General features: G+C 43.5%; 1 protein-coding gene across 1 annotated transcript in view; it reads right to left on the bottom strand.

Moving 5' to 3' along the window:
- Positions 1-15,793, bottom strand: part of LOC310819129 (laminin subunit alpha-3-like) — a 65,794-nt gene extending 50,001 nt beyond the window's left edge. The window contains exons 1-3 of the mRNA XM_083690367.1: positions 15,491-15,793; positions 14,399-14,551; positions 897-1,014 (exon numbers count right to left, since the gene is read on the bottom strand). Coding sequence (XP_083546493.1) covers positions 897-1,014; positions 14,399-14,551; positions 15,491-15,754 — 535 coding nt within the window. The 5' untranslated portion in view covers positions 15,755-15,793. The remainder of the gene's footprint in view (positions 1-896; positions 1,015-14,398; positions 14,552-15,490) is intronic.
- Positions 15,794-16,550: the final 757 nt, after the last annotated feature.

Genomic DNA, 16,550 nt, shown 5'->3' with positions numbered 1-16,550 from the left:
ACGGTGAATACATTAACCACATACCTTCACTCACCAGGACACTTTCAGAGTAAACTCTCCCTTTAAACACCTCTACAAAGACAGGCCTCAATTCAAAAGGAGAGAAGCCGCAGCTGTTTCTGCTGGCAAGGTGTGTATGTGTGCACAGGTATTTCACAAGGATCAGGTATGGCTTCACTTTGAGGGCTGGCGGTTGAACGTGGGTATGGAGGGGGAGCATTGGAGAAGGTAGAGTTGCTTTGCAAGTTGCCAACATTGCAGTCACGTTGAATAGAATATCAGAACTCATAACGCCTGTAGAGGTGTTTAAAGGCAGTCTTTAGTGTCCTGGTGCAGAGTGAAGGTATGTGGTTAATCACAGAATGTTTATTTCAGAGTGAACTATTCATTCAACAGCTCAGAAACCACACCAATATGATGCTGACATCAACAGCCTGACTGTATTTTGGATGACCTGGAAAGTGCCTGGAATCACAGATGCATTATGGGTAACATGGTCTGCCAGACACTCTGCAGTAAGTTACTGTTTAAGTATTGGGATTAAAGCTTGGGAGAACAGCACATTTTCCATTTGGTCACAAATCCCCTTCATTTCGAGGTATTTCATCACAATATGAGAATGTCAACCGAGCTTCAAGGTTTGTCAAATACTTCTAGGCTACATTAAGCAACAAAAACATCAACACATTTAAGTGTCAAGGAAAATTAAAACAACATGTGGAAATAGGTAGGCTTCATGTTTCAACAGCTTCAACAACATCAACATGTCTCAGCATACTGTACTATACTCCCAAAAGCTGGTCAACAGACAAACAAATATTGCAGAAACAGGAGCCAAATAGACAGATAGACGTGGTAGGTGGTTATGAAAGTTTCAATAAAACCGTAATACTCACGTGCAAAGTACTGCCAAGGCAAGTAGGTTCTCCCATGGTCTATAGAACGTTCCAGAATCCACAGGTCAGGACGAGGGGAGTTGGCAAACTTTATCAGGACGTAGGCCACATGGAAGAGCTAAAAACAAGGACACAAAGTGCACTCTTAAACAAAGGGCATAAATAAACAAGCATACACTTAATGATTTTCTTTTTGGCAGAAGTCATCACTTCTAATCGTTGTGGTTTCCTGTGCCATGGTCCACCAAGACCATCACAGAGCCTGACCCCAGTCTTTGCACACGTCTCACAGCCCAAGACAATACTACACTTCCTTTCTTCGTGAAAGCAGGAGCACAATCACGTCAACAAGGTTAAGCTATTCTTGCCTGCTGGGTCGCAAGGACTACAGGATGACAGAACTAATGCTCCTTAAATCTACAGGCTTATAGCCAGTGGGTCAAATACTGTATAATGCCCTGTGTTTTTGGTTCTATACTCCAAAGGTTTGGATTTGAAATCAAACAATTACTATGAGGTAAAAGTATTTCTTTTTGTACATGTTGGTTTCACCATCCAGAAATTACAACACTTTTTATACCTCATCCCCCTATTTCAGGGCACCAAAAGTAATGAGACAGATTAATATGATTTTAAGCAGCAAATTAAGCAGTCATGTTTAGTATTTGGTCAACCATCCTTTGCATGCAATAACTGTGTGAAGTCTGCGACCCATTGACCCCACCAGACTCTGGGTATCTTCTCTATTGATGCTCTGCCAGGCCTTCTTAAGTTATTGTTTGTTTTGAGGTCTTTTTGACTAAAATCAGGAAATTAAATGCATGTTCAATTGGATGTAAATCTGAAGATTGACTTGGCCAGTCAAGAACTTTTTGGCCCTGAAAAACTACAAACTATGGTAGTATGTTTTGGGTCAATGTCTTACTGTATGATGAAGCGCCATTCAATGAATTTGGAGGCATTGGCTTGTACATGAGCAGACAAGTTTCTGTATACTTTTTCCAGACCGCTGCGGCCTACAGTATCTCCTGGAGAGTGTTCCTGATCTGTGTGACAGTTGTTGTTTTTTTTTTCTTAATTATGCTCAGCATTCTTCTGACTTCCACTGTAGAATTCTACAAAGCCCATTTGCGTTTGCTGAGATCACCATGCCTTGTTTTTCTTTTTAATTATGTTCCAAACTGTTGATTTTGGCAAGCCTAAGGTTTGGCTATGTTTCCGATGTTTTCTGATTTGTCAGCCTCATAAGACCTTTGTAGTGTCGAGCCAAAAGAACAAAAAATGCAGCTTCACTGTCCCATTACTTAAGCAGGACACTGTAAATACTGTAAATACTGTAAATACTGTAAATACTGTTTTCTGCTTCTCCTTTATTTCTCATTTCACAAGAATGTTGTTGCCCTCAAGTGCTCATATTGTAGATACAGTAGAACCGTTGAGCATTACAAAGGCCCAAGGAGACTGCGGTGAACACAGATTAAAATGGTACAGGTGCACCTCTCTCTCTCTCTCTCTCACACACACACACACACACACACACACACACACACACACACACACACACACACACACACACACACACACACACACACACACACACACACACACACACACACACACACACACACACACACACACACACACACACACACACACACACACACACACACCCTCCATATTCAAAAACATATCTCCACCATCAGAAAACACGGGCTACACAAGAGCACCAATGATGATTATTTCCCCCCTGCACTAAACATTCTGTCAGGCCTTTACAACAATGTTTTCCACATTCAAATGTTACTCTCATCATCATCATCATCATCATCATCATCACCACAATTATCACCATCATCACCACCATCACCACCACAATCTTCATCAAGGCTACTTCAGTTACATTAATTAATTTAAAGCAGTTTTTTCCACAGTAAAAGACTTCATTGTGATGGTTGGCATCGCTGTTTGCATGGTTTGGAATGACAGCTTATGACATCCAGCAGCACGTGACATCGACAGTATCAACAAATAAACTACACCTGACTGACCCTCCTCCCTCCTCCCTCCTCCCTCCTCCCTTGTACAGCTGCGAGCAGGAATTATATCCAAAAGATTTCACCCTGCCAAATATCCTAAAATGGCACTCACATGAGTGAGAAACTGAAAAGAGCATATTTGAAATACATAATACCTCTCCAGTATTTGAAATGACTCCATCCATAACAGACTATATCTATAAAAAAACATGCTATTTTAGGGCTGGTTCTAAACTGACTGCCTTCAGCTGGGTTGAAAAGGATAAAGGCAGGCCCACACTAGTTGAGGACCTATAGGAACTTTTATAACCCCAGCAGGCTTTTGTTTGCCATGCCACGCGTTCAAGGCTGAGTCTCTCCCTTCATGAGCCATAGCTATGCTAACAGAGCTATCAAAAGAAAGAAAAAAGCTGGACTATGGAACTTAGAGACTTGTCAACTACACCCCACAATTAACTTGAAGGATGGCAAATCCCCAGCAACAAGTTTAAGGAGCTCCTGGGGTTGATTGATCGTGCAATGGTTCAGGGGTCAGATGGAACGGTGTCTGGCCTTGTCCTGTTAGTGGGGGCGGGTGGGGGGGGGGGGGGGGGGGTCATGAGTGGGACTATCAATACTGCCAAAAACCATTAGACAAACACTCCTAGGGGCTTCTCAAAATTTAATGAGCCACACGGCCTGATTTTGCCATCTTGGTTCTTTGTAAATAAGCCCTTCATTAAGCCATCAACCCTTGATTTGAACCTTTTAGACTTCATAGAACCGGGGGACACCAAAACAGGCATATGTGGCTTGCAGCTCATGAGGTTAACAATGTTTGTTTACAAGAGTGAATTCAAATCTAAATGTAAATGAATGATGTGACAGAAGAGCCTAAAACAGGAATTTGTGAGAGGACTTACAGTCCATAAAAAACAGTGCTTTCACCAAGTATAAGCTCAAACTAAAACATCAGTAAGATCAAAATGAATGAGAAAAATGCTTTGAAAACTGGAATTTGTGAGAAGTCTTAGAATGAAAGTTCAAACAAGATTGGAAACGCTGACCTCCCTTTAACGTGGGCGTGTCACAAAGCTAATCAGAGAACACTTCCACCCACATGCTACAGGATGTGTAGGGAACAAAAAAAAGACTATCTGGAAGCACGCAATCAAAACGTAGGCCGCTCTCCTCTAAAAACAGAAGCAAGCAAGGCCTTCCCTGAGAACTGAGATTGGTTACTATCTCTAGACTGACCGACAGTATTAAGAACAGAGGAGAAGGAGTATGGTTAGTTCGCACGCCTTGAGATGTGGATGATGTTGAGGAGAGGAGATGGGAGGAGGCAGGGAGCGGGGGAGGAGGGGAGGGGCGGGGCGGGGAAGGGAGGAGGAGAGGGTGGGTGGCCAGAGACGTGCCGACTGGCATGTGGGACCGTCTCAGATTCCTACGATGCCGTCACATTCCGTGCCCCCCCCCCCCCCCCCCCCCCTCGTGTCCCAACGCCAGTGGCAGGGCATGCCACCGCTCTCAGGAACCTGTCACCGAACAAGTGACACACAACAGTAACAATCTTCGCGGCCAGAGGAACAGATAAACAACAGTGACATAATACCCCCAACTGTCCATGAAATATCCCTCCCAAAAATCATAAACACACACAATGATCTCATCAGAAAGCAAAATAAAAAGCTCATTCATAATTGAGTTTCATAATTCTGAATGCAGCCAAATGTATTGGCATCAACACGATGACTTCACTTCACAGTCACACAAAACCATCAAATTATATTAAATTATATATATTTAGGCCTACCACCGAATCCGGTAATGTAGAAATCTATTGTAATGCCAATGAGTGAGAGATGGATCGAAATATCTTCCAGAGACAGACGGGGATAGAACCCTGTCCGAGGACAACAACTGCCCCTGGCACGAGGCTGCTTTGTCTCAGGGACTCTTTCCATCCCTTGTCTTGCCAGTCTAAACATTCAGACTTGAATTATATCCAACACCTTTTGTTTGGAGCAAGCCTGAAATATCTCTGTGACGTGCTAGTCGTACCAGGACCTAGATCCCTGCTATGTGTAAAGACAGATAGACAAACAGTTGGCAATAAAATTCCCAACATTGGTGTGTGTGTGTGTGTGTGTGTGTGTGTGTGTGTGTGTGTGTGTGTGTGTGTGCGCATGCGTGTGCGTGTGTGTGTGTCTCTTACTCATCATCTGTCTGACAGACAGACCAGGGGAGGAGAGTGTGGGGGTCGGACAGATCAAAGGTTAAGCTGTCACAGGTATTGGGGCCAACACTGAAACCTAAGCTTTTTGGCCCCAGTTCAAATTCCTAACAGTGAAACCAATACACAAAACATACATACACAGGGCATTGAATGTCCATATTTCCGCAGTAAAACTGTAATTATCACCCCAGAGCGGCTGAGCAGGCAGAGACCTCAGCGACCTAACACCTTTCACACCATCCTGTCCCCACACTCACACCATCCTCTCACTGTATATTTACCCACCCACACACGCACACACACACACACACACACACACACACACACACACACACACCAGATCTTAACACACCACCACCACTTCCAGCACTAGTGCCCTCTGACCGTCCATGCCCAGTGTGTATGTGTGACAGTTGGGCCGTGATGAATGTGTGCCTCAAAGCGTGAACTGCCGTGTTGTTGCCTGTATGCAGAATTCCTTCCCTGACTTCACACATGCCTGAGCTTCAGGTAACGGAGTCAGCCAGTGTTACACTCCCCCACCGGGAAAAAAAAAAAAAAAAAACACTCCCACAGTAAGGTCCCACAGTAAACGCCTGATTGCGTGACTCTTTACGACTTTCTGTCGCTGGCTTGCCTTGACGACCGTCCAATCGTAATCTCATTGTGTCTATCAAATGAACTGCACTGATGTACTCTTTCATGAATACTGTATTACTGTGTGTCCCTGTGCCTTTAAGACCACCTACTACGATGTTGTTTACCAATATGTTTGGTTACTAGGCTTTACAAGTCATGCTAACTTCACATTAAATTGTTCGCATAGAAATAATGTGCATTTATTTCAACCAATACTACGATGCATACAAATACTGCAATGGAATTCATATTGTCTCAGCAAAACAAAAGATGTGCTTGTCATTCTAAATACGCAGACTAGAGTGTTCATTCACAGTTCAGAAACGAAGTGCTTTTTGTTGTATGCATTCTCCATAAGAAACCAATAAAGTTATACAAAAAAAGACACAAAGAATACCAGAATCTTGGCAGCAATGACTCGAGGTGTAGGGGAGGGGAGTGTGTGTGTGTGTGTGTGTGTGTGGGGAGGGGCGGCAGAATCCTAGCAGATAGAAGCCATATAACAGAGATCCTGAATGTGTCTGATGATAGAACTGAGGAATGCAAGGCTGCAGCTAGAAGAGGCATCACCTTCTGTTGCAGTAGATCAGGCGTGCCAGACAGACAGACCGACGGACCGACAGCCACAGGCAGACAGCTCCATGGGGGTGGAGGGGAGGGCAACACAGAGACCAGCCCAGTTTGAAACAATGCAATCTACAACTGTTTGTCTGTCTGCTGAATGAACAGGTGGTGGATTGTGTGTGTGTGTGTGTGTGTGTGTGTCAGTGTGTGTATGTGAGTGTGTGTGTGTGTGTGTGTGTGTGTGTGTGTGTGTGTGTATGTGTGTGTATGTGTGTGTGTGTGAGAGAGAGGGAGAGAGAGAGAGGGGGGGGGGTGTATTTCTCTCTGTCTCCATGGTAGGCATTCACCTCTTTCCAGGGACCTCACCCACTCAATGATCCTTTTTTAAAGGGATATGCCAATGACCTCCACCCCATGTGGGCTAGACACAAAGATAGTCACAAGAGGCCATTTTGGGCACAGTAAAAATGTGATCAACGCATGTTTCTGCAAGCAAGTGAGTCCACAACTTTGTAAAAGGTACAGCTGCTGCTCTGCTTTTGTCTGACATTTTTCTCTGTATTACAGTTGATGAGGTATTATGGCTTGTTAAAAGCCATTCAGGGTTTATGTTTGGTTAGTAAATAGAATATCCAATGGTTAAAAGGGGCCTCTTTGCTTTTACTCAGATTAAAACTGCCCATTTCAAGTGGATTGACAACGGAACACTGTTTAAATTAACCTCCTTTTTAAATAAAGCCATACAGAGTTGGCTACAATTCCAATTTCATCCTCCAGAAAATACTTTAATTTAATTTAATATTAGAACAAATAAAATGGCTAAACTCTAATATACTGATACTGTACTGAAAACAATTATAAGAAGTCTATTCATTGTATTAATGACACAAGGAATGAACAAGGACGGTAAAATCATGTTACACAAGCAACTAACAAAAGTGTGTGGAGGTGTATGCTCAATACAAACTAACTCACCGCAGCTTTGCCACCAAAACTGAACTTTTTTTAAAAGAGAAGGAAATGAATTTGGCTTAAAAAAGGTTAGTATAATTCTAAAGTGTATAAAGTAATATAAATAAGTGTATAAAATAATATAAAGTGTATACGTTTCACGTAAGGTTAAAAGGTTGACAACTAAGCCATATACAATTCAAGATAGTTGGGAACAACAATTGACACAGCAATCCATTCTTTTCAATTAAAATTCTGAAATTCTTGTTACAAAAAGAATGCTCAATATGGGCATCAATGGGCATTGAACAGTCAGCCTTGTGCAGATTCTGCCATGAAGAAACAGAATCAACAGATCATCTATTTTGGTACTCTTCCATCGGTGGCTCACTTTTTTCCAGGAATGGAAAGTCATAACATCGGTGTGCAGATAGATCTATATTTTTAGGGGATCTGAAAAACTAAGCACATTAATTGGGAAATATGATTATACTCAAAGGAAAAATATTTATTTTTGGGGAAATTTCAGCAGAAATTATACAAATGGAGGTTCAAGACCTTCATAAAACATCACAGTCAAATAGAAGGGTGTATTGCAAAACAAAATAATAAAATGGTAATATATTGGGGAAGATGGGTTAACCTGTGGACATCTGAAGGTTGGCAAAATTACAATAAACAATTGATGAACCGATTCACTTATTAATCTAAGTGTGTGTATATGTGTATGTGTGTAAGTATTATATGTACCTTACCATGCACTGATAAACAGCTGTACAGTAAGTAGAAATATAGTCATTATTTTCTTTTCATGTCCTTCAATTAGGGCAGGGTGGGGTAGGGAAAAAAAGGGACTAGAAATTATGCAAACAATGCTATCTGAACTTAATTCTATCTACTCATTTCAAAGCTGATCTAATATTTATCTACAGTGCTGCTTAAAAGTATGTGAACCCCTTGTGCAATTATAGATTTCTTTATTTTTTACCATGAAATCTTCATTTAATCAGAACCAGTCTTTTTTTATCTGACGTAACAGGTTTATATTTACCAATTCCATATGTTGGTTTAGAGGAAATCATGCGCGTAGTAGAAAAACTAAACTATAAAGAAATTAGTGCAGGTGCAAAAATAAGTGAACCCCAAGTTGCATTGGTTAAATCAAGTAGGTAAGTAGAATCAGGTGAGTAAATAACTGGGTACCAAATGAACCAATCAAAGAGAGATGAGATCTTTAGGAAAGAGTTTGGGCGGGACTCTGATAAATAGAGATAAGAAACCTGGTCAGTTTTGTGTTACCCATACAGGTGAATGCAAAACACACCATGCAGAGAGGAAAGGAGATCTCAGAGGACATCAGGAAGAGGGTAGTGAGAGCACATCAGTCTGGGGAAGGCTATAAAATCATCTCAACAAGATTTGAGCTCCATCAGTCCACTGTGAGGCAAATCATTTACAAATGGAGAGCAGTTAACATGACAGCAACTCGGCCTAGAAGTGGACGGGGGTTCATAAGGTGCCATATAAGCCTATCAAAAAATACATCCAGTACACCTAGGAAAACTCTGTGGTCGCGATGTGCGTCAATGCCTGCGTCAGTCAGCCTACCACCACTGATCAGAATTTCTATGTATGTATCGCCACAGGCCATGAAAAGGTGGACAGCCTATATCCTGAGTTAACCCCCCCCCTCGAGTTTTCCACGACTGTGCTCCAGGGCAGGGTTAGGAAGCTCTGCAGTCCAACAATGATCCGGCCGTGAAGCCAGGGCCACTGCTGCTGCCGCTAACCAGCACCGGCCGCTAGCGAGCGTAGCTGTTAATATGAGCGTCAGACACCCGGCTGGCCTGGCGCCCACGGCCGGCAAGGCTAAAGACAGGCACTTACATCACCTCTGTCATCACCGCAGCCAGATCTCTTGGACATGTCTGACAGCCAGACATGTCTCCATAGAGTAAGGCTATGCTGGTGACGGTAAACACGAAGAAATGTATATGAGGCATACGTGTTCTTTCATAATTATGTCATCATTGTCAATACACCCAAAATACATATAACAGCCTAGAGTATGAGTGGGAAAAAAGTGTCTCCTGTTCAAGGATATTGATAACTATATAATTCTTCAAGCATCATTGGGTATGTACCATCCATTGAAATGGACATTGAACAGTAGTAAAAATTGCAGATCGTACCTTTAAAGAGAGGTATTTTGTGGTTTGATAACCACCTTATCTGTCCGTTCCAGAGACTAATCTGAAAGGTCTGTTGAATCATGACAGGCTGAACCAGTGCCAGGTGGGTCAGAAAGATCAGGGACCTGCTAGCGAGAACAAGCACTGGCAGGCTCAAACTTAGCAACGCGCACACACACACACACACACACACACACACACACACACACATGTGCATGTGCGTGTGTGTGTGTGTGCGTGCATTTGGGGGGGGTCCTCTTAGTCTCCACACAGTTAAACACAATTCCCCTCCACCTCCTTAATCCATTCATTTACCCACTGAAAAGAAGAAAAGGCCAGGTCACTTTCAGAAAGACCTTTGTGAACATCTGAAAGAGCAAAAAGGATGTCACACAATACAGCCTACATGGATTCTGGGACAAAATGGGCGAGTCGTGCAACTGTTGCATATAAAACATTCAGACCAAACTTCAGTGGGAGGCAAGCCCCGGAGAGAGAGCGGATTAGGTTCCACAGGAATTCTTTTACTGACAAAAAAGGAGTTCTTGAAAGGCCCCCATCTTTCCATCTTTCCATCTGAGAGAGTAACATGACTGAGATGGATATTACATAAGCAGAAAGCTTCAGAAACGCTCCTATACCCTAACCAACCCAGCTCTTGGTATAGTCGCTTTGCTTCTTATTTTCACACCACTTGGACAAGTAGCTCACATTCACTATCACACCCCCAGCATCACAAGCCACCTATCAGAACAAGCTCCACCCCATCAGAGATCAAACAGAAACTGCCACTGCCCAATCAGAGACCTTTCAGAGCTCTGAGTGCCTCACCTATCCAACCAGTCATCTAACATCAGTATTTCCCAATTCCCATGACATACAGTATCAAATCTGATATACCAAACCAAATCTCAGCCCTTGAAAACAACAACCAAAAGGGTCCAATCAGAAATGAAACAATTAGTGCCCACTCAGTGGCTAATGCCCACCAATCAGATTCCTCTCTGTAACATCAGATGACGGACAGCGGTATGAGCCCTGGTATGTCAATCTCACATGATCTGGGGCACTCAGGCAGATAAGCACATGTGGTCAGGCATCCTAAAATACATTCCCCAGAAAAACAGCTGGGGTGGCTGGGAGGCTGGGAGGCTGGGAAGCCAAACTATGGTGCCAGTGTTCACTATGACAACCAGTAGCCACCACAATGTCCTGTATATAGGTTTTTTTAATAAGGCCAGATATCTCTGCAATACAGGTGTGTGTGTGTGTGTGTGTGTGGGAGGGGGGGTTATAAGGGGTGCAATGGGGTTATAAGGGCAAGGGATGGGAGGGTTTGAGGATATGTTCCATGAGGAAAGATTTTAATCTATACATTATGTATAGATGTATGTATGTGTGTATGTATGTATTATAGTCAATAAAAGCAATTGTTGCTAAAAACAAAGGAAAAATATTGAAAACAACAGATACAGTATTATGGGGATAAAAAACATTCAATATTCTCTGATCAAAAATCATAAAATGGGAGTCATTATTTATTGGGTGAAATCTTCTGCAACTCACAGAAAATGGCTCTTCAGTATATTTACTTTGTTTCTGGTAGAGCTCCATTGCCCTGGAGACAATTGGAGACAAATTCACATATTGGCTACACACAACCATTACTGTTGGTACTGTTGCTAAAAAGAACACAAACAAGCCCTCTCTACACCCCTGACTTCCTTATATGAGAGATTTCAAGGTCATCTTCTGACAGGCCAGATTTGTAATGGGTGACAGGTCAAAAGCCCAGAAGATAATACAGGTGGTCGCTACTTAAAATATGCTCGCCTCAAGCAACATAATCCAAAAGTGGTTGAGATGTTTTAAACAAGGTTAGGGGGCCTCTCCCAAAGAAAGATTAACTCATGACACACTTAACTCAAGATTTAAGGCAAGTGAATAGAGTAAACAAAAAACATGTTCAAAGTTCATATTTTGACTCCTTGCTTTTGTCACAACTTCAGAGTTTGAGCACATTAATCCACAAAGAAAACGCGTGTCAGCGCTTGTGGTATTACAACATTTAACGTTCCACAAAGGTTGCGGGATCAACCGTTGACGGATTGGTGGCGTGAAAAAGCACCCTTCTCTTTGAACCTTGCCATTTCAACATAAACATATACTTTATCTAATATCCGCTGTGAAAGATGGAGATAAGATGAGCCGAGGGAGGCACCTGTGTTGTCTTTTAAAGAGACTACAAAGACCATTCAACTAGAACCAGCCCTCACAAATCTCACTGACCGCATCTTCTATTCAGTGCATTAACAGAATCTACAAAAGCTTTGAAAGCCGAAGCTAGAACTGCTTCCTTCAAACCACATTAATCAAGGTAATTCTATTCATGCTTTAGAGAAACGTGAGGGGTTGTATTATGGGAGAACGGGAGTTAGCGACCACGTGGCAAAAGAGTATGAAAGAACCTTGATATTCTCCCTTCTCTTTTTGAAGGTGCATTCAAAAATGTTGACAAAAATTGTTGTGGCTGTAAAAGCTCTTCTGATAGTGTGTTTCAGAAGTCCAACATTGTTGGGCAGTCCATCTGTAGGCTACTGAGAGGACTTGGAAGAGAGGTGGACTGATTTCTTTCAGAAGCCTCTGACAACACCATTTCTTATCAACACACCTCAAAGAACATGATCTCCAAAACTGGGGAAGACACATACAGATGTGACCACATACACATACCATTCATAAAGGTCCAGTATGTAGATTTGTGGTTTAAAATATTGCTAAATGGCCATAATAAATCGGTATCGATCAAGGAAAGAGATTGCATGATAAAGAACGTTCATTGGAGAGCACTGTTTTGGTCCGGACAAGGCGCTTTCTAAAAGCTGGTGTCGTGGCCGAGCACTGGCCTTTATGGAAGTTACGCGCACGTTTGCCGCTATGAAAAAAAATGCGTATTGCATATAAAGTTTGCAGATTTTCAGTGTCGCCAAAGAGAGAAACAACACGCGAAACGACATGCTGCACCTTTAACTCCTCTAGGGGAGGACAACCTTTCAACTTTAAGTGTGACTGCTTTCAACACTCAGCTGCCAGTCTCTTTCCAGGGGATATCATTCTTTCTCCTGTAGTAAATAGTGTCTGTGCAATATACAGAATTATTGTATTGGCAGTCAATCCACCCTAAATGGTTTACCTTAAGCCTCAGTTTTATGCTGCCAAATCAGTCTGGGCCAATTAGTCAAACAACCTTCGGAAGGCAGCGCTCCAACAATATCACCATTTTAAAAACAGCTTTCTTCAGGAAAGGAGATTGTATCTCAGCACACACAGCTTCATAAATACATTCTTGGCATTAGGAAAAGATTTAGGGAGCTAAAAACAAATGGATGACATATGGGGGGAGGGGCCAGGTGAGCTGGTGGGCTGAACCCTGGATCCTCATTGGGTCACAGATGCTGTTTGATGGGCGGGGGGCGGGACAGAGGATGGGTGGGGGCGAGACTGAGGATGGGTGGGGGTAGGACAGAGGAGGGCAGGGGAGGCGTGTGGTTGGTAGTCTCAGTGAATACCCCTCACCCTGCCCTTTATAGCATGCCTTAATGCAGTAATACCACTTTCCCCGCTCCCAAATAAACGAAGCATTACCACGTCTTAAACTCAGCCGTCCCTCGCGGCCCTGCGTGCATCCTTGCCGCGGGTCAGTGGGCTATATTTAGCCTTTCATAGCAACCTCTGCTGCTCCACTCAGCCCCCTGTCTAAAAACAGAGATGGAGAAGCCATCGCCCATTCTCTTCCCACAATCCTCCTGAGGGGGTGGTGGGGACATGGATGCGGCGAGGCACTTCTCACTTTTGGGTCTATTTACTTTCGGTGGTGTTGGTTTGGTGCCCGACCTCGAACCGCAGACAAGATCAACCTCACAACAGGTCCATCTCTCCACCCCTCCCCACCCCTCCCCCCAGCCATCCCTTTAACATCCCCCTGATCCTTAATCCATAGACAGAATTCCTCGCCCTTTTTCCCCTCCGAGTGCATAATTGAGCTTGCGGGGCAATCTCATGGGCACTGAGCCAATCTCCTGTAGCAGCCATGGGTCATAATGGATGAATATTCTCCCCAACCGCAGGAGCATTAGTTTCATTCCTGGCACCAAGCCAGGTGCGGGACATCTTTCACATGACTATCGCCGTCTCAAACAAGGAAACTCACACTTGTAACGCAAGTATACTGCACTCAAACTGACAGTAGAAAACCATCACTCACATACGTTGACTGGATGCAAACATACGTCGACTGGATGCTAATCCCAAATACCTTCACACACACGCACACACACGCACACGCACACGCACACGCACACACACACGCACACACACACGCACACACACACACACACACACATCCACCACTCATCTCCACCATCTATCACAGACCATTCTCCATTCTTCAAACACTGATGTCCATGACCACAATCAATATCATAACACTGAGCACTGCAATAAAGAAAAACACAAAAACAAACAAAAATCCTTGCCATTCTCCCAGGCCTTCTTCTTCTTAGAACTTGATACTTGTAGTGTGATATCTGTCTACACCACTGACGACAGGTCGCCCCCTCACACAAATGACATCATGTATCTCACACGAGCAGGCCAAAAAGCTGACAGAGAGAAAACCTTCCCTCATAATTCACTCTGTAACATCCCGGCGTTACTTTTCATACCCTCACCACAGAAGCCTTGTCAATCAAACAACAGGCACCAGCAGGTAAAAGACTTGGCTGTGTGTCAAATCAAGGTCACACTTCCCAGGGGTATGTACTGTATGTAACAGTGATCCACCTGGATTCGAAACACAGGTCTCCTGTGTTAGCCCGCTGGGCTAAACCCCTATGCGCTCACCTGTCCCAGGTCCAGGGTGATGTTGATCTCGTTGTTGCCCTGTCCGCGGGAGAGAGGAGGGCTCTGCCACCAGCGTTCTGTGCCATCGATGGCATTGCTCACTGGGTGGGCCTTGTTTGGGTCGTTGGAATTGCAGTAGTCACAATACTGTCCCTGTAGGATAAGGAAAAGAGATACACTATCTGTGCCTCGAAAACATACAGTCAAAAGTTGACAAATGGGTTACATGCACACACAATAACTAACAAAGACAAAGCACATACTGTACAAACATAACACCCCCACCAACACCACGCGCACGCGCACGCGCACGCGCACGCACACGCACACGCACATACACACACACACACACACACACACAGACACACACACACACACACTTCGTAGTGCAGGTCCTCTGGTGAGCTATTGTGTCACCAGCAGTACTCGATATTCAAATAACAGTAAAGTGATATTCAGCAAGCAATAAAGCATGTTGAAAGAATGGGCCCCCTTCTTTGTGTGATTTTGTGTGATTCAGAGTCCTGAGGGGGCAAGTCCACTGTTCATAGGAGGCATTCCCCTTGGAAAGCTCAGGAGTAAAAAACAATGGTGTAAACTATTTCTGGCAGGTGTACAAGTTGGTCAGGGCAGGCAGAATTGCCAGTGTTTCCCAGGGGGCTCTAGTGACTCATTCTGGAGTCTGGGACTCTGGGAGCAAAAGCAAGGAAGTAAGGAACATTCAAGATGTAACTCCGAATATGATCGTGGGAATATTATGTATTCTAATACGGCAACAATCTCAAGAAAATCGTTGGAAACACTTGATTCATTTCATGAAACAGTATACAGTACATGCAATTTTGCATTATGTTATAAACAATGTTATTTAGTCTGCTATTACTCGACCACATTAGCATTGTGTGTATGACAATGTACTCATGTTATTACAACAAATGCGCACGGATATGGGCTGTTTTGCCTTTACGCACGCACGCGTCTTTGTAAAGGCTACTTTACATTTTACAATCTAAAACAGCATGATAGAATAGCCTATCAACACTTCAAAAGGAAACTACAAATCCAAATATCCCAAAGTCATTCACTGTTTACCTGTATGGTTTGACTGGGAAGTCCCAGGGTCGGTCCTCCGACAAGCTTACAATATAAATCTGTTCTCGGTGTCCCAGATTCATCTTGACCGCAAGTTGCGGTGGCGGAGATCCGTGACCCCACCGCGAGGTTGAAGTACGGGGGACTCAAACTAAACCCCGTTATTTCGTTAAAAGGCACTTGCGCGTCCACGGTCCCCAAAAACAAGAGCGTAAAAGTACATAATAAAGCGGTGGGATGACCTCCCTTCATCCCCCTCGCCATGTTCCACTTCAAGAATCCTTGTTGATGCTGAAGTCAACCCGCAGCTCGAAGTTCATGTTATCTAGATCTCCGTGAAATAAACACGCACACTATGCATGAAACGATCCCTTTGATCCTGGCAATGGAACGACTCGTGCGTGCGGCTCAGGTCTGCTGATGTAAAAGTTTCACTTGCTCTAGCGCTGTTGCTGCCTCTGTGACTGTACTCCCTCTCGACAGCATGTTTCACCGCGAATAAACGCTGGCTCCCGTTTCTCCTTAGACAAACTCCGTGCCACCCATGGGGGATCAGGTGTCAGCAGTCAGAGCTAGAGTTGCCTACTTTGAGGGCAAAGGTCCCGGAAGCTCAGCACTGACTCACGTCCCCGCCAAATGAATCTATTGCCCACGAAGCTAAATTGAAAGAATGTAGTCCTCCTGAGCTTATTAGTGGAAATACCCACTCACTCTACTTCACATAGCCTATCTTTGAGTTGAGGTATTAAAAGGATATAAATTATATATTTTTTATATGAAATACAATATGTATTCTACCTCAATCTTATACGGGTGACTGTAACATAATGCCCATAATGTAATAGTATGCCCTGACTAGTGTATATTAGGCATACAGTAAGAGCCATGAATTTTATACATTACTGGTCCTCAAACTGGCTCAGTTTGTACTAGCTGGCAACGCTAAGGTTGTGGATTCCCACTGGGACCACATATACTGAAAATGTATCCACGTACTATAAATTGCTTTGGATAAAAGTGTCAGCTAAATGGCATATTTATATCGACAATATTGGTCACC

The sequence above is a fragment of the Argentina silus genome, assembly GCF_951799395.1.
Source record: "Argentina silus genome assembly, chromosome: 18".
Classification (NCBI taxonomy): Eukaryota; Metazoa; Chordata; class Actinopteri; order Argentiniformes; family Argentinidae; genus Argentina; species Argentina silus.
This window is presented reverse-complemented; position numbering and strand designations above follow the sequence as displayed.